Source organism: Bos mutus, chromosome 28 (assembly GCF_027580195.1).
Source record: "Bos mutus isolate GX-2022 chromosome 28, NWIPB_WYAK_1.1, whole genome shotgun sequence".
NCBI classification, from domain to species: Eukaryota; Metazoa; Chordata; class Mammalia; order Artiodactyla; family Bovidae; genus Bos; species Bos mutus.
The window spans coordinates 15,430,954-15,451,371 of NC_091644.1; the positions used below are offsets into that span (position 1 = coordinate 15,430,954).

The 20,418-nt window shown below is 35.9% G+C and overlaps 1 protein-coding gene across 4 annotated transcripts in view; it reads right to left on the reverse strand.

The window, feature by feature from the left end:
- Positions 1-20,418, reverse strand: part of ADK (adenosine kinase) — a 549,091-nt gene that overhangs the window by 339,058 nt on the left and 189,615 nt on the right. For 3 of the 4 annotated variants that reach the window (XM_070364706.1, XM_070364703.1, XM_070364704.1), the window contains exon 5: positions 13,539-13,616. The exons of the other annotated variant lie outside the window; for it this stretch is intronic. In XM_070364706.1, coding sequence (XP_070220807.1) covers positions 13,539-13,616 — 78 coding nt within the window. The remainder of the gene's footprint in view (positions 1-13,538; positions 13,617-20,418) is intronic. 4 annotated transcript variants of the gene reach the window in all.

Here is a 20,418-nt window from a genome sequence, read left to right on the forward strand (position 1 = left end):
AACCCACGCCAATGTTCTTGCCTGGAAAATCCCAGGGATGGGGGAGCCTGGTGGGCTGCCGTCTATGGGGTTGCACAGAGTCAGACATGACTGAAGCGACTTAGCAGCAGCAGCAGCAGAGTTCCCAAACTAGGAACCAGAATACATCTTCTGAAACCTGGTTCAAACAATATTTTTAGAATGAAAAGTCACTAGGTGCAGAAATAAAAACTATCGTACTTGTCAAAGTGTCAAAAAGTGTATGAGAATATAGGGAAATAACCAAGTTTTTCCTCATATAATATAAGCAGTGCAAAATTCTGACACACGATGAAACACTGAAAACATTTCCTTAGATAATTAACCATTATCATATACCTTTTTCTTTTCATCATACCAAAAAACACTATTTATTTTCTGGTCAGTAGATTTGAATCCTAAAATTATACTTAATAAATATAAATTGACAAATACTTTTTTTAATCATAGATAATTTATAGTAATAGAATATGTTAATATCAGCTCAAATAGTTTAAATTTCCTCATACGCAGGTGAAAAATGGTCCTCCAAAACGGAAGGGAATTTCATCAAGTCGTTTAGAAATAACATTGAAATAAAAAAGAGAGCAGACAAGACTTACTGTTGACCTCTGGGTTCCTTCAATATAGAAGTATTATAAAGGAAGAGGAAGTTAGCATTGATATAGTAAAGAAACTTTCACTTTAATATATCATTTTTTCAGAAAAAGGGAAAGTCTGCAAAATCTGAAAAAGTGATTTATCTTCAGGTGAATAAAATGAACAGCAATTGATCTTACACTCAGGGAGTGATATTTCTTCTACCACTTACAAATACATCTCTGTTAAGTATCACTAGAATAGGTTGGGTGCTCTCATCTTTTCAATAATTTATTAATATGTTTTAAGATTTAGGATGTACTCCAAAATTTTATACCAAATGACACTGTTGGTTGATTAACTTTCCCATTATTTGATCACTCTGTACATATGTAAAATGAATTTGACTTGGCATAGAAGCATATATCTGAGTAGAAACAAAGATTTTGAAAGAAGAGTGTCAGAGTAAGAAAGACTTCCACAAGAAAGTCACATTTAAGCTGAGATTCAAGAAATGGGCACACACAGGTCAAAAAAACCCAAAAAGAATGTTACAAGTAGGAAAGATTATAGATTTATATCAATGAGATGAGTGACCAAATGTTTTAATTTACAACCTAGAATTCTTAAGAAATCATGAGTGTTCTCTAATTTAGTCTATGAAGTAGATCATTTAAAAATGAAATTATTTTATTTATATTTGCAACCTTGAAATTCTGTGAAAAGGTTTAAAACAGACAAGGAAACACTTGATAAAATTAAATTTCATACAATTAGTTTCATAGTCTTTTAAGCCCTAACTTAAAAAACACTTTAAATTACATACTATGGGATTACTCTGTAATGAAGAATCAGCTTACAAGATGTAAATGAATGTCAATAAATAAAACATACCGAGTAACCAAATACTAATTTCAGATTCACAAGAAATTGCAAAAAATAGTATAGAAGGCTCCTACATTACCTTCACCCAGTTTTCCCTAAAGATGATGTATTATATAACCATAGCTCATTTTCAAATCCAGGAACTTGACATTGGTACAATCCTAAACTACAGATCCAATTAAGATTTCACTAGGTTTCACACGCATTCTTGTTTGTGTATGTGTACAGTTTACAAAATCTTAATGGTGTACAGATTTGTACAACTACCACAATCAAGATATAGAACCGTTCCATCACCACCAAGACAGCTTTTTGTGAAGATTCTTTCTATTTACACTGTCTTTCACCTTCATCCCTAAACCTCTGACAACCATTTTAATATATTTCAAAACTACATATATTTTTAATTCCAAGGATATTATATAATTAGAATCACATAGAATATAACCATTTGCAACTGGCTTTTTACCTTCAGTGTGACCCCCCTTGAAATCCATGCAAATTGTTGTCTGACTGCTACTGCTACTACTAAGTCACTTTAGTCGTGTCCGACTCTGTGTGACCCCATAGACAGCAGCCCACCAGGCTCCCCCGTCCCTGGGATTCTCCAGGCAAGAACACTGGAGTGGGTTGCCATTTCCTTCTCCAAGGCATGAAAGTGAAAAGTGAAAGTGAAGTCCCTCAGTCATGTCTGACTCTTAGCGACCCTATGGACTGCAGCCTACCAGGCTTCTCCATCCATGGGATTTTCCAGGCAAGAGTACTGGAGTGGGGTGCCATTGCCTTCTCCGATTGTTGTCTGAAGCAATATTTTACTCTTTTTTAAAGCTGAGTAGTATTTCATCGTACAGATGTATCACAATTTAGCCATTCATTTGATAAAAGTTATTTGGATTGCTTCCAGTTTGGGGCAATAACAAAGTGCTATGAATACAGTGTAGGAAGCCTTTGCAGGAACTTAAGTTTCATTTCTCTATGACAAATGCTCAGGAATATGACTGCTGAGTCATGAAAATGTATGTTCAATTTTAAAAGAAATGTCAAGCTGTTTCCAGAGTGGCTGTGTCATTCTATATTCCCACCAGCAATGTATGAGAGAGCCAGTTCTTCTGTATTCTCATCAGGATTTGTTACTGTCATCACTTAAAAATGTTAGCTAATTAAAGATGTGCAATGCTTCACATGTTTTTAACTTGCACTCTTCTGATAGCTAAAGATAATGAAAATGTATTATACACTTATTTGCCATTTTAACAGATTTTAAGATGGAATAAACAATAATATTTCCAAGTGTGTAGTTAATAAGGTCTCTCACATAAGTAAATAGTATGACAAGGATAATTAAACAAAACTTAATGAAGCTTTATGAATAAAAAGTGGAGACAGACACTTAAGTACAGAAAGTGTAATCTAATTTATTTAGGAAATATCACTATAGGGATGATCTGATTGAAGTTATTTATTACGATAACCCAGAAAAGGGACTTAGAAGTCATAGAGCATGCATAGGACACAGATGCTATCAGTGTCCCTGCGTGTTCTTTGAACCTAACAGTTTACTCTGGCTCAAGGCTTCTAAATGCCACAAGCTTCCTCTCTGCCCCAGAGGGATCTTCTCCTGAACTGATGAAAGCTACTGTGCCCATGTGGGCACTAGGCAGGTGCACAGTCTTCTAAACCACACAACACAATCAGTAACAGGAAATATACTTGCATTTTCCGTGAGTTAATTCTGAAAATGATATCAACACTGCTGCTGCTGCTAAGTCGCTTCAGTCGTGTCCAACTCTGTGCGACCCCATAGATGGCAGCCCACCAGGCTCCCCCATCCCTGGGATTCTCCAGGCAAGAACACTGGAGTGGGTTGCCATTGCCTTCTCCAATGCATGAAAGTGAAAAGTGAAAGTGAAGTCGCTCCGTCGTGTCCGATCCTCAGCGACCCCATGGACTGCAGCCTTCCAGGCTCCTCCATCCATGGGATTTCCCAGGCAACAGTACTGGAGTGGGGTGCCATTGCCTTCTCCAATATCAACACTGATTATTCCTAAAGTTTCCCCACAGGATAAAGCCCCAGTATCCTATTGTGATAGTAGGCTTAATGACTTTTTATGAGCTGCTCTGTCTTCCCTGAATCACCTCCTGCCACCCTTTCGAGAGACACCTGCATGTCCCAAATTGGCATTTTAAAATTCTTGTCCTAGGTTCTGCTGCTAGGAGAACCTATAAAAATTAAACCACCTATGAAAACAAAAAAAGTCTCACTAAAAATAAAAATATTTTTCAAAAGTAGTGACAACTAGCAACATGTATAAGTTTTCCCTTTTCTATTTAATTTTTCTACTTACTACTATTAACTACAGTCACTATTACAAAATTCTCTTCAACTGTAAGTTAACAACACTTTGGATATTGAAAACAATTTCTAACATGTACATTAATCAAAATTCAATAGTGAAAATTTATAGATGTTTATGACTATAAATGGGCTTCCCCAATGGTTCAGCGGTTAAAAGAATCTGCCTGCAATGCAGGAGACGTGGGTTTGATCCCTAGGTTGGGAAGATGCCCTGGAGCTGGGCATGGAAGTCCACTCCAGTATTCTTGCCAGGAGAATCCCATGGACAAAGGAGTCTGGCGGGCTACAGTTCACAGGGTCACACAGAGCTGGACACGACCAAAGTGACTGAGCATGCCTGCACATGAATATAAATGGGAAACAATTTCAACCTGTGAAATGTAATAATTTCAACTTTTAGATTCAACTTAATATGATTATAGAGACCACAGAAAACAAATACATCAAGGGTTACTATAAAGCTACAGAAATCACCACAGCATATTGGAAACAGAGTAAGACATGTAGATCAATGGGACAGAACATACAGTACAGAAAAACAACCACAGAATTGATTTTGAAAAAAGTACAAAGGCAATTACAGTGATTTAAAAAGATTTCAGCAAAGGGTAATGGTTGGAACAAGTGGATACCTATATGCCAAAGTGAGGATTAAAAAGAAACATTGCTACCTATCTCATTCTACAAACACAAAAACTCAAATGGAATACAGACCTAAATGTAACAATTAAACAATGAAATTTCTAGAAGAAAATATAGAAGAATATCGTTCTGACCCTCAACTAGGGTCAAAAAATGAACATGATTTATTTTTTTTAAAAAAAGATCTGAATATTGCTCTAAAGAAGGTATACAGATAGTTAAAAAAAAAAAAAAAAAGAATAATATGCTCAAAATCGTTAGGAAGTATAAATAAAACAATGAGAAACTACTTTACCCCTGTTACAGTGGATAAATAACAAAAGCCAACAATACCAAGTACTGGCAAGAATGTGAAGCCACTAAATCTCTTAATATACTGCTGGTGGGAATGTAAAATGATAACAGCCACTTTGACAGTTTCTTATGAAGCATGTGATCCAGCAATTCCACTTCTAGCGAAATGAAAATGTTTGCTAATAAAGAATATATACAGAAATGTTTATAGCAGTTTATCAGGAATCACCAAAACTGGAAACAATCTAAGTATTCCTCCATTAGGGATAGATATACAAGCTGCAGTACATCAACATGATGGAATATTACTCAGTCACAAAAGAAACAAACTACTCATACTCAACAAAAGGCATGATAATCTCTGATGTACTTGCGCCAACTAAAGCAAAGAAAATTCAACAGTTATGGACTAAATGCAGCCATGAAATTTAAAAACTCTTGTTCCTTGGAAGAAAAGCTATGACAAAGCTATACAGCATGTTAAAAAACAAACACATTACTTTGCCAACAAAGGTCCATCCAGTCAAAGGTATGGTTTTTCCAGTGGTCATGTATGAATGTAAGAGGTGGACCACAAAGAAGGTTGAGGGCCAAAAAATTGATGCTTTTGAACTGTGGAGTTGGAGAAGGCTTTTTAAAGTCCCTTGAACAGCAAGGAGATCAAACCAGTCAATCTTAAAGGAAATCAGCCCTGAATATTAATTGGAAGGACTGAGGCTAAAGCTGAAACTCCAATACTTTGGCCACCTGATTAGAAGAACTGACTCATTGGAAAAGACCCTGATGATGGCAAAGATTGAAGGCGGGAGGAGAAGGAGACAACAGAGGATGAGATGGTTGGACAGCATCACCAACTCGATGGACATGAGTTTGAGCAAGCTCCAGGAGTTGGTGAAGGACAGGGAAGCCTGGCATGCTACAGTCCATGGGGTCACAAAGAGTCAGACATGACTGAGCGACTGAACTGAACTGATGGACTAAATGATTCCATTTATATGCGTCAGGAACTCAAGTGAGTTGAAGAAAGATGGTCTGTCAGATATCAGCGTAGTTGATTAAGACAAGCCAGGAATTACCTGGTGATCCAGGTGATTAACAGGGCTTCCCTGGTGGCTCAGCAGTAAAGAATCTGCCTGCTAAGTAGGAAACACAAGTTTGATCCTGAGGTCAGGAACGTCCCCTGGAGACACAAATGGCAACCCACTCCAGTATTCTTGCCTAGGAAATCCCACGGACAAGGCCTGGCAGTTACAGTCCACGGGGTCAAAAAGATTCAGACACCACACAGCAACTGAGCATGCACGCACACCAGTGGTTTGGATTCTATCTTTCAAGGCTGCGAGCAAGGGTTTAATTCCTGGTTAGGGAACTAAGAACCCATAAGCTGTGCACCAAAAATTAAAAAAAGACAACAAATCAAACTGAAACTAATTAAGTCTTTCATCACTTACAGTGATACTACAAGAAAGAGACTACTTTGCAGCAACACGGATGGACCTAGAGATTGTCATACTGAGTGAAGTAAGTCAGAGAAAGACAAATACATGATACAGATTATATACAGAATATATATTTTCTGTATATATTTTGTTCTTCTTATAGAAGAACAAAAAAAGGTACAAATGAACTTATCTACAAAACAGAAATAGAGTTACAGATGTAGAAAATAAACTTATGGTTACCAGGGGGCAAAGGGGAGGAGGGATAAATTGGAGGATTAGGATTGACATATAAACACAAGTATATATAAAATAGATAACTAATAAGGACCTACTGAGAACTCTACTCAATACTATATAATGACCTACATGGGAATGGGAATAGATTCTAAAAAAGTGTGGATAAATGTATATGTGTAACATTCACTTTGCTTTACACCTGAAACAATATTGTAAACAATTACACTCTGATGAAAATTAAAGAAAAAAAAAAAGAGGTTAAATTGTAGAAAGTGTCAGCTCCCTACTGCTCCATATGTTCCCCCCAAAGACCAGTACACTGATCAAAGATCAGGTGAATCTTAACCAACGTGGGGGTTGCTTCACTTCCAAGATCAGATCAGATCAGTCGCTCAGTCGTGTCCGACTCTTTGCGACCCCATGAATCGCAGCACGCCAGTCCTCCTTGTCCATCACCAACTCCCGGAGTTCACTCAGACTCACGTCCATCGAGTCGGTGATGCCATCCAGCCATCTCATCCTCTGTCGTCCCCTTCTCCTTCTGCCCCCAATCCCTCCCAGCATCAGAGTCTTTTCCAATGAGTCAACTCTTCGCATGAGGTGGCCAAAGTACTGGAGTTTCAGCTTTAGCATCAGTCCTTCCAAAGAAATCCCAAGGCTGATCTCCTTCCGAATGGACTGGTTGGATCTCCTTGCAGTCCAAGGGACTCTCAAGAGTCTTCTCCAACACCACAGTTCAAAAGCATCAATTCTTCGGCGCTCAGCCTTCTTCACAGTCCAACTCTCACATCCATACATGACCACAGGAAAAACCATAGCCTTGACTAGACGGACCTTTGCTGGAAAAGTAATGTCTCTGCTTTTGAATATGCTATCTAGGTTGGTCATAACTTTCCTTCCAAGGAGAGTCTGCAAAAAAAGGCTCCAGTAGTTTTAAGACCTTGGGTCTGGAATAAGATGGAAGGAGGGCCAGGTGTAGAAAAGTATTGAGTACTAAGTCACAGAACAGAAAGGTGTCTTCAAAATTCTTTAACTTCCCTAATAAGAAGGTCTTCACATAGAAATATAAGCCAGGTCTCAATGAAAGCCCCAGTCAAGTTTCCAAACGAAGGTACTTGGCCTAGGAATACTGACATGTGTAAGAATGAGCATGGTTGGCCATGTGGGACGAGTCCTTGACTGCAACTCCCTTCAGAGACAGTTGATTGGCTTTGTACCAAGTGAGGAGTAGGGAGGGCAGCTTTCCCATTTAAAGCCCACCATATAAAACCTTTGTCGATCTCTATGACACCTTGAAAAATCACACATGGGTTTTCAGCCAGGAGCTGGATCTCTCAATATGAAACACTGTAAAAGGTTAAACTATAAAAACAGAAAACTATGAGATATGGGATTTGATTTTATCATGTTTTAAAAGCTAATTAGAAAAAAAAAAAAGTCTGGTACTAATTCATTGACAGAAGACATGAGACTCCTGAGTCAAAGGGAAAGACTTTATTTTACTCAAGGCAAGGCATTCAAATATAGGCATATTTGCACTATTTCCCCTTGCTCCAAGTCCTATGGAGGTAATAGGATATGGTTCAGAGAGATGCTATATATGCTCTGGGTTTCCACTGGCAGGTGAGGAACATAAAGCTTGGGGACTCTACCAATTTTATAGCAAACAGTAACTAAGTCTGCTCTTTGTCTGGCAAGAGACAGTTACCTCATGTCTTAAGTCCACCAGCTGTATAAATAATACTGAGAAATGTCCCAGGAAAGAGAGCAATCAGAGCCTTATGGTCTTGGCACACCAGCCAAGGAGGTCTATATCTGCCAACAAAAACAGAGCACTGATTGCTAGGAGCTGAGGTGGGGAAAAGGTTGACTACAATAGAGCACAGGGGACATTTGGGGTAGGCGAACTAAAATATATCTTGTACCCTGGTACTGGCTACATGACTGTGTGCATATGTCAGAACTGACACAACCGTACATTAAAAAGTCAATTTTATTGCATGTACTTTACACCTAATTTTTACACCTAAAATTTTACTTGTTACACCTAAAATTTTCTAATGGTTAAAAATATTAAGGGAAAAGAAAAGGTAAATCTTTTTTTTTTTTTTAAAAAGGAAAGATATCTAGCACCTTGTGGTAACATCCCCAATGTCCTTCTCTCCATATGTCTTCTTTCCATTGTCAACTACTTAACAACGTTTCCAGCATTCATTTAATTAATTAAAACTTTTAGATATATTTAAATCACCTCCTCAGACATATTAAATCAGAACTCATAGTTTCTAAATCTCTTGTTGGCTTTTACAATAATTTGAGAAAGAAACGAGCTTAAATGTGTAAAATAAATTAAAAACAAATATAGTTCACTGCTGTCCTTCAGCTTTGTAAATTAAGATACCCAAAATACAATAACATTTAGCAACCTTCCCTTCACCCTCCCTACCACCAATATTAACTGACAAATGGAATAAATTTTCAAAATCATTACACTGCCATTGTTCATGTTTTTCTTATTGACCAGTGATCTAAACATTCATTTTAGTTAAGGAGGTTTTTAATAGAATGTAACATCTGTTTTATGTTACATGCGAGACAGCAGAGTTCTTCCTCTCTGACTGGATTATTAATGCTCATGCCTTCTATGGAGTTATTCTCTTCATCTGCATCCCCACACTAGCTCTCTAAAGTGCAACATGCCCCCTGATGTAATACATTTTCCTGCTAACTGTATAATACTGTAGATACCATAACTTTAATGCGACATGCTGGTATTTCTTTTTTAAACCACAAATGCATTTCTTATTCTCAATCACAAATTTAAATTTCCTGTATATTCCCAGCCCACCAGCCATTTTTTGTTTAAAATTGCTGAATAAAAATAGATGAATTCAATTTTTTGACTTGTCATCTCATTTTTTATAGACCTCTCTCCAACTCTGAGAATGGAAAAGTAAAAAGACATTTCTTTTTATCCTTTTATTATTAAATCAACTTAAGCTTAAAACACTGCAAACTGCTACTCCGGAGAGTGACGTAAGTCCAGAACACATGTAAAATTATTTAATATAATGTTTGCATTAAATCCAAGACAAGTATCTTTAATAAAGGCATTCTCATCTCTATAATTATTTTAACATGAATATATTTTTGCTTTTATTTCAAAAGCCCTCAAATTTGACATACATTCCTCATCTTATTTCTGAGGTTTACACCAAGATTTGAGACCATCCTAACATTTCACTGATTAAAATGAAAATAAAATATGCCAAATGGAGTTACTGTATTTCTATGACCTTCAGTTTTTCTTGTACAGTATTTTGTTCTTTATGAATGAAATTCTGACAAAGTTGAGACAAACCACATAACTACTAATGATTCTCAATTAGTTCTTTAGTTCATTTCCCTTGCCTAATTCTAAGAAAACTACATGTGGTTTAAACCACTGGTATTTCTTGCTTTCTGCCAATACACAAACCTTCCTTTTTTGTGTGTTGAAAACACTTCCATGAATAATTATAATAGTCTCCAAAGAGACCAGATGGTAATAAACTCTAGAGCAGATTTGGAAACTAACCATAAATTTACCTTTTCATAGTCTCACCATCATAATATAGCTCTTTGTGCTAACCACTAAAAGAAAAATACTGGTGATAGAAACAATATGAGTATATTTTAAACTTAAATAAAAAGATACACAGTAATGTTAAGATCATTCAAAACTACATATACCTCTCATTTTATATTGCTATCATAAACAATTTTTAAGAGAGCATCAGCTTAATAGAGTATGGCATTACTAATCCCATTATATAGCATTTTTTTACATTAGCAAATTATTATTAAAGTAAAATTCAAGAAATATGATCCAGCTAAAGGCAACAAATGATTTCAAAGTTAAAGAAATAGAAATATAGGCTAATGTTACATAGAATTACCACTGATTTTTATTCCATTATTCTTCTGGGAAATTAAATTATTCTGGCCTGGCTACTTTGATTGAAGTAAAATTACTTAAATAATCATTTATCAATGTATTTAGAGTATCATATTTCTGAGAAATAAAAATCAAGTATGGTTTTCAAAACTAGAAGCATGATTTAAAACTTGGAAAACACATCAATAAGATTGAAATTTAGGCATTTCCCTGCATCTGTAAAGAACAAAAATTAGCCCATGAATAGCTTATTTTTGTACTTCTTGATGTAAGCAACAATAGTAAATTATAATAATAGTAGTATTTTCTGTACGCATTGTAATATTCCTATCTGTAATGTCTCTGGTATTAAATTATTCTTATAGCTCAAAGTAATGAATATATAAAGTCACACAACAATGGGAGTAGAGAGAAAACAAAGAGAAATAAAAATAAGGGCAGAAAAAAAGAATGTTTAAATAAAAACAGGAAATATCAAAGAATATTGGTGGCAAAGAGATTGCAGAAAACAAAAATAAAGACCAATGTCTGTCCAAAAGCTGTATTATCTTTTAGTTTGCTATTGTAAATGAGGTTTAGTTTATAGCATTGTTTATATAAGCACCTCAACATTTTACTTTTAAATGCAGCTAATGTATTAGTTCTTTGTTGACAACAGTATTTACTTCATTCTATTGAGGTTTTACACAAAAGACACAATAAACGTGCGTGTGTGCTTAGTCGCTCAGTCGTGTCTGACTCTCTAACGCCATGGACTGTAGTCCGCCAGGCTCCTCGGTCATCATTCTCCAAGTAAGGATACTGGAATGCGTAGCCATTCCCTTCTCCAGGGGATATTCCTGACCCAGGGATGGAACCCATGACTTCTGCACTGCATGTGGATTCTTAAGAGTCTGAGCCACCAGGGAATTCCCTCAACAAAAGTAGTGCTAAATTATTTTTCCATTTTATCTACAAAATATGATACTGTCATTAGAAATAAAAGAGGCAGACTGTACTAAGGAAACATACACCTGTTTTCTTTAATGGAAGTTGTTTCAGCATCTCCAGAGAAGATCCTATTTTTCCTTTGTTTTATTACTATGGGTCCAAATTATAGATTTTGTCACAATGAACCATCCTTGCATTCCCAGAATTAATCCTATTTCTCAGTTTGGTCACTGACAATTATTAACATGGTACTAAATTTAAACTGAAATTTACTTCCAAATATTGTACTTGAGGCTTTTCTTCACAATAGTCATAAATAGTATTAATCTACACTTTTAGTTTTATGTCTGCTTCTTTCTTTTTCTTTCTGCTTTCCTTGTTGGGTTATGGTATCAATGTGAGACAGGCTTGAAAGAAAAGAATCTATAAGGTTTTTTCGCCTACACTGCTCAATGGTTTATCTTCAAATAATCTACTCTTCACAAGTCTGGTATATTGTCTAAGCAAAATTATCTGGGATTTTCACACTTGTGGAGAGAAAGCTTGTTGATAATCTGTATTTCTCATATGAGCATTATACCACTCAGATTTTTTTCTTTTTAGAATGAGTTTTGGTGATTTATTTCTCTCAGAAAATAGTTTACTCCATCCAAGTAATTCATGTCATCCAGAGAAATGGAAATGTAAACTTTCAATGAGATCTTCTTTTTATATAGCATATTGATAAAGAAGATCCCAATTATACTCTGAATGGTAAGGATGTACTAAAACAAACATGTTCATTCAGTTCTGATGGAAATAAAAATTGGTAAAATGTTTATGTGGACAAATTTGCTTATTTGCATAAAAATTTACCATGTCTATACTCTTTCAGTCAGCAATTCTATTTCTAAAACTAAATTATAAAGACATACAAATGGAAAACAACATGTATATTAAGGCACTCCTAAAGCATCTCTATAAACCATTTAAATGTCAAGAAGTAGTAATTAATCAAATTATAATACTATCACAGAATGGACCATTATAGCCATTAAAAAGAACCAGCCAGATTTATTTCATACTGATATGGAACGATCTCCAAGATATACTATTAAGAAAAAAATTGAAAATACAAAACTGTATATATAGTATAACACATGAAGAAAATACACATTGACAGATATGCACATAGTTGTAAAAGAATAACATATTTCTAGAAGGATACAAGAAATCTGTTATAGGAATCACATCTAATTAAATGAGCTGGGTGAGCAGAGTATGGGAACAGGAAGAAAACCTACTTTTCACTACATAGTCTTGTACATGTAAAAATTTGGACTCGGTGACTCTTGGTTATCTGTTGCTACCAAACACAGTGGCTTAAAATAAGAAACATAACCTTATGAAGTTTTTAATGGGTCAGGAATTTGGGAGTAGCTTAACAGAGGAGTTGTGGCTCAGAGTATCTCATTAGGTTATGGTGACTGGGGCTGGCTCCTGCACATGGCTAGCATGTTGGTGCTCCTTGGTGGTGGAAACTTTAGTTCCTTCCCATGTGGACCTCTCCACTGACTGATTAAGTATCCTCATGACATACCAGTTGACTTTATTACTATGGGCATCCAAAAGAAAATAATGTGGAAGCAATAATACCTTTAAGGGCCTAGCCTCAGAAATAGCACATCATCAATGCCATACATTCTATTTGTTAGAAACTAGTTACTAAGTTTGGCCCATATTTAGGAACAGGGAAATTAGACCCCACCTTTTAAATATAAGAATGTCAAAGAACTTGAGAGCGATACTTTTAAAAAGCCGAAACATACATATTGCATTTTGGGAAATACAAATAGAAGATTAGAAAATTAAATAAAAAGATGCCTATAACTGTGTAAGACAAGTTTTCTTTTTTGGCCCTGTCTTATGGCTTTGTGGGATCTTAGTTCACTGCTGCTGCTAAGTCGCTTCAGTCGTGTCTGACTCTGTGTGACCCCATAGACGGCAGCCCACTAGGCTCCTCTGTCCCTGGGATTCTCCAGGCAAGAACACTGGAGTGGGTTGCCACTCCCTTCTCCAGTGCATGAAAGTGAAAAGTGAAAGTGAAGTCGCTCAGCCGTGTCCCACTCTTAGCAACCCCATGGACTGCAGCCCACCAGGCTCCTCTGTCCATGCGAGTTTCCAGGCAAGAGTACTGGAGTGGGCTGCCATCGCCTTCTCCCTTAGTTCACTGACTAACCTGGGCCCTCAGCAGTGAAAGCACCAAGTCCGAACCACCAGACTGCCAGGGAATTTCTGACAAACTTTTATCATTTACCTAAAGAATGACAGAGAGAACTGGAATTTAATTTTTATGAGATAACAACACATATCTCAATCTTTACATTTGTATCTAAAATAAGAAACAGCAATTGAATGTATAACTAAAGGACTATTTTGAAAATGGCTCTGAACAGTGCCAATATGTCAGTGTGTACCACTTATTCATACAAATATGTTATGAAAACACTGAAAAATTAAATCACATAATCTTTAATGATGATACTGAAGTTTAAGAACATCTGTGAAATGATTTTATGTGCCAGCACCTTATTGAGTAGTACATACTCTTCTTATATTTTACATTTCACCCTCACAAAGCCAAGTGTACAGTGTGCTTTTACAGTGGACAAATGAGCCAACAGAGGCACAGGAAAGAGTGAAATTCAGTCAGTTGCGTCTGACTCTTTGCGACTCTATGGACTGTAGCCCGCCAGGCTCCTCACTTCACGGAATTCACCAGGCAAGAACACTGAAGTGGGTTGCTATTTCCTTTTCCTGGGAATTTCCCCAACCCAGGGATTGCGCCCAGGTCTCCTGAATTGCAGGCAGATTTTTTACTGTTTGACCACAGGGAAACCCTAGTGGTCCATAAATATTCTTTACCATTTGAGCCCAGCAGGAAGCCTTGTTTGGATGACTTGCCCAACGTCATCCAAACAAGTTTGTCATGTCATCTAAATATATATATGGTTACCAGAACTAAGCACCATATTCAAGAAATACACTGTTCGTAGTCCATTTTCCTTCATTTTCAATATTCTTTTTACATTACTCTCCCTAACATTGTGTTTTGGTCATTCTATAAACCTACATGACACAAACTGAATTTCCCTTAAAAACAAAGCAAACGTTTTCTCCTCCAAGTTCTCCAATTGTAACAACTATATAAACACACACACCGACTCACATACAACTGGAAAGAAAAAAAAAATTGTCATTTTTTTTCTTTTCTTTACATTTCAATTTTCTAACATGAGTTCTAAGTTTAACAAAGCCATTTGAAAAAATGTTAAGGAGCCCTTAAGGGGGTGAGGATAAAGCATCAACCTGCTACAGCTTCCTATATGAAAGGTGTAATTATACACAGAAGAGCCCAATGGCTGAGCTTGCTACTCCACTTACTACATAGTCAATGCAAAAGTATGAGCCCTCTCAAGTCAGCTATGTACATGTCCCAAGCCATGTACTTGCAGTCACTGCTGCTATAAAATTAAACCTCAACCCTTAGGTGCTTAAAGGAGATGGCTAAAAATTGATAGTTTCTGCTTTTAAAATAACTGCAACACTAACTACATTATTAGTGACTATGATCTTTCACATTTAGTGTAATCTTCCACAGGGTAGGATTAAATCTGTAAGTTTAGGGAAGGAAAAATGAACGATTTTAAATAATTTAAAGTTGTATTCTATATACTTAGAGGTTTAAAATCTTTCACCATTTAAGATAAATGATATATTTATGTAAATGCTTCACATTTACATAGTAGCAAAGTAGTAATAAAAAGTAGTTTAGTTCCCCAGTATTTTTAGATAACTCTTAGGGTTCAAAGATTACTTTCAAATGTGAATTGCATTAGTGTACCCAATGAACATTTCATTCAATTTTTAACACAAGAGAAAGTGATGACTTTACATAAAGTGCGAATACCTAGTGCTCCATAAGTAGGAAAACTTACTTTTCTGAACTTAACTGAAAATAACCTGATCTATACAAGGAACTATTATTTAATTGCTCATATTTGCATAAACTGTATGCCATATTCATAAAGCATAATACTTGGTATTGCTTTCATAAAATCAAACCTAAGCTCATTTTGTCAGATCGCAAATTTTTTAATTATAAAAATGTTATTTTTCTGTTACATATTGTTAAATCACTTCTAAATACACAAAGATTAAACAGCAAAGCTCATCAATTGAACTATACACCACCTGCAATCAAACTGCCACTCTTACCAAGAACAGAGCTTCTCAATGGTCAGCTAACTTCCAACCAACCATCCAATCTTCTTCCTGCTTATTTGAAAGCTGCTAATTTTCATGCAGAGACTTTATGAAAAGTTGGAAATTATAGCTCATGATAGAATGGACAGCAATTACTACCAAGTAAGATCTATGAAAATGAGTTCAAGGATTGTATCACTGCATACTGGATTCTAAATGCTTTACATGGGAGGGATTCAGGTAGGAGAATAGAATGAAATAGGGTTCCTTAGGTCAATTCTTCATTTATCTCACCAACCCCTGTGTATACATGCATACATATTTATCTTTACGGCCAACCATACAAGTGTCTAATTTTAAAAAGAGAAAATATTCCTTATCTTATTTACCTTGCACTTATTTCAAATTCCATTAACAAAAAACTCAGGCCTTTCATTTCTTAATAATATATTGTTGCTGTTGTTTAGTTGCAAAGTCATGGTCAACTCTTTTGCGACCCCATAGACTGCACCCTGCCAGGCTTCTCTAACAATGAGATTTCCCAGGCAAGAATAGTGGAGTGGGTTGCCATTTCCTTCTCTAGGGGATCTTGCAGACCCAGGGATTGAACCCATGTCTCCTGCTTGGCAGGCAGATTCTTATCACTGAACCACCTGGGAAGCCCAATATAAATATTAAACAGATACATAATCAAATAATTTTATAAATCAATGTTAATACAATGTCCTGAAAATGTCAAAGAAGGAATGAGTATCTTGACTGGTACAGGAATAAAATTAGAAAATAGGAAGTTATTGGCTCTTAATGGATGGCAACAATGCCTCTGAGGGGGAAAACAAAAGAAACAAGTGGGGAGTGGGGAGTTCAGAGTGTGTCGTCACCTAAAAAGCAGCAATGCACAAGGTAGGTCCTAGGAAACAAACAGTTTAGTTCACTCTTTTTTATGTTTTAGCTGTGCCACTCAGCTTGCAGAATCTTAGTTGCCCAATCAAGGACTGAACCCAGGCCCCAGAAGTGAAAGTACCAAGACCTAACAACTGGACAGCCAGGGAATTCACTTAGCTCACTTTCTTACAGTAAAGATGAGTATCAAGCAAATAAACAGAACCTGGAAAGTACTATCACAGATTCTCAATTTAACAATTCATTATTATACACTGTAAAGTTGACAGTGAACTACAATACACAGACTATATATGAAGAATGAAGAACAATTTCCTAAGATTTAATATGAACTCTAAAGATTTTAACAGATGATTCATTTACAAATTCAAAAATTTTATCAATAAGCTATTATATTCAAAAGCCTATTCATATAGTACTGTTAAAATAAAAACTCTGTCTTAAGAATTTTCTTTTACACACTCTGAATTTCTTCTGGTGGAAATAAGAACATTTTGCAATTATACTCAACTAAGACTTTTAAAAACTTCTTTTCCTACACTTAACTTTGGATATTATCAGCTAAACTGAGGGCTTAAAGGGGAACCCTAAATGAGCATGTCTTAGAAATGCTTTAAAATTCCTTATTTACATAGCATAAAATGTGTTAAGCAAAATTCAGACCTTTGATTTAACTCTCAGAAGTTAGCTTATTTGCCCACTAACATAAGTAAAAATCATGACATTATTTTATTAGGTATGGTGAATATCTTATGGTATCATGTATTCAAAAAGACTATAAACATCCTGAATACCAACTTAGATAAGGGTATTTTAGGGTCCCACATTTTACTCTATCATATCTATTATTAATGTGATAAATCACCATCACATTACATCTGTGAGTCCTTCAAATCAAAAATAGTTACGTAAAAGCTAAGCTTGTTTTTTTTTTTTAATTTATTTACTAGTTTTATTTGGCTTTGCCAGGTCTTAGTTGGAGCAGATGGAATCTAGTTCCCCAACCAAGGATTGAACTTGAACCCTTTGCATAGCCACTGGACCACCAGGGAAGTCCCAAAGCTAAGCTTTTTGATCACTTACTACGCATCAGGCACCTTGCTAGGTAATTTATGCCTATTATTACATTTAATTTTCTTAATAAACTATAAAGTTATGATGTTTTGAGTTATCATATCATTTCACTTGTGAAGAAACTAATGCTCAAAGAGTTGAAGGCCACTCAATATGAAAGTGAATAACCAGGTCTAAAATAAAGATCTTTGCCTCTGAAGATTATACTATTATAAACTTTATTTATATTGCAGTCAAAACATTTCAATGCATGACATTAAAAGAAAAAAAATTAATAATTAGATTAAAATAAATATTTATGCTTGTAAAGATGCTACGTTTTCAGCCTGTCCAAAAAAAAAACAAACTAAATAAAATTAGCACAAACCAGAGAATCGAGCACTAAAGAAAAATAAGTTTTCTCATATAGGGTTATGTCTCTTAATCACTTCCATCACTCAAAGTTTGTTCACTGAAGTCTTTTAAGTCACACAGATTGCTGGAGATACTAAGGACACAGAGCAAGGAATAAAACAAAGTGCCTGCCCTCATAATGCTTATATTTTAAAGAATACACAATAGTAACAGAAGAAAAATATTACAATAATAAATTGTAGTAACAGGCTAAAAAGGAAAAATAATTATGCTATCAACTCAACAATTATTCTTTTCTAATATTTATTTACTTACTTTATCTTTGGCTGTGCTGGGCCTTCGTTGCTACCAATGGACTTTCTTTAGTTGTGGTGAGAAAGGGTTACTCTCTACTTGCAGTGTGTGGGCTTCTCACTGCGGTGGCTTCTTTTGTGGCTCCAGGGTACAGGCTCAGTAGCTGTGGCACACAGGCTTAGCTGACCAGCCTCATATGGAATCTTCCTAGACCAGGGATCCAACTCATTGGATCCAACTCATTGGATTCCCTGCATTGGCAGGTGGATTCTTTACCACCAAAGAACTTGTCAACAGCTCTTCTTAATAAAATTTGTGAAAATATAAAGATTAGAATTATTCTTCCCTAACATTAATTATAGGCTTCGCAGGTGGCTCAGTGGTAAAGAATCCATCCGTCAAGCAGGAGACGCGGGTTGAATCCCTGGGTTGAGAAGATAGCCCGGAGCAGGAAGTGGCAACCCCCTCCACTGTTCTTGCCTGGGAAATCACATGGACAAAGCTAATCCCAAGGTGGGCTACAGTTCATGGATTTGCAGAGTAGGACAAGACTAAATAGCAGCAGCAACATGAAGTACACATCATATTATCACCTTTTCAGGAGTTTATAATTATATATTATATATAGCAATAATTATTATCTATAAAAATAAAAAATTAAAATCAATAGAGATGAAAACTGAAATGTCACCCCATCATCGTCGTATTTATAGACTTATTCCCTGGACCACATGTATCTCCAGTCCTGAATTCTCCTTAAAATAAACTGCAACATCTTACCTGTACACTAATTAACAATGAGTTAAATAAAATTGTTGGCATGTGTTTATTTTATATCTGAGAGTCATGATTTTCCCTTCTAAGAATGTTAGCCTGTAAGAGTACTACGATTATTCCCATTTTACAGAAAAGGAAACCGAAACTTGAAAAGGTCAGGTAACTAGTCCAAGTTTACACTTCTCCAGCTTTCTTTACTGCACAAAACATCACTAAGCCCCCCACCACTACGCAATATTAAGCTAAAAACTTACTATCTTGTTTTTCACTTTTACAAAATACCTTATCACCAAAAGTACCAAAGAAAACAGAAATACTCTAGAAAAGCTTGTCTTAAAATACACGGCAGTTGACAGTACCACTGTACCATTTAATCGGCAAAGACCGTCTTCACTATCCAACTAATCAAACAAAAAGTCTGGTGGTCCAGTGGTTAAGAATCCACCCGCCCATGCAGGGGATACAGGCTTAATCCCTGCTTCGCAAAGATCTCACATGTTACATGGCAACTACGCCCCTGCCCCACAACTAATGAACCACTGCTCGGTCTTACCACCACAACTACTGCAGCCTGTGTGCCTAGAGCCCATGCTCAGCAATAAGAGACACCACAGTGAGAAGTCTGCACACCCACTTGCTACAACTAGACAAAGTCTGCACACAGCAACGAAGATCTAGTGCAGTCAAAAATAAATAAATAAGTCTTAAAAAAAAAAAAAACCTTCCCTATTAAAAAAAAAAAAAAGTCTAGGCACTCACCTGTACACCAGAAGAGGTCCCAACTTTGTTTTTCAGTTCCAAAAAATTAATTAATTGATCAACAAGATACTTATTTAAATGTAATTACAAATAGAATAACAGGAAACAGAATCAAGGCAAAAAATTTTATCCCCTGGATGAAATAGTCCTGCTATTTCCAGTTTTCCTTACTGAAGCACTTGCTGCTTTACTATTAGGCAGGAGAAACACAACATCAAACTGTAACCATGTTTAATTTCATACCACGGGACAACGCACCACATTAAGGTCCATACGTGTAAAAGGTACACTTTTTTTTTTTTTTTAAGTGCATGCTTTACGATATGTAGGTATAGATTTATACTATACAACCTCAGAGCACACCAAAACTACTGAGACAAAACCAAAGGCATGTTTTACTAATGGTGGCAAAAGAATCCCTAAACACAGTCATAAATTAAGTCCTAAAGGACAAAAAATACAGAAAGAAGGAAAGAGAAAAAGAGGATGGGGAGCTAAGGAAGAAAGAGAAAATATCGGGTTTTGCTTTACATTAAAGAATCTAACAACATAGAAGGATGTCACAAACACATGAAAAATATCATTTAGGAAAACAAAACACTACTTTTTTCACCTCAGTTTACTACAACAGTCATTCACAGTCTAATTCAACAAAGAAAAAGATTACCAAAGAAGCAAGATATTAATTCATA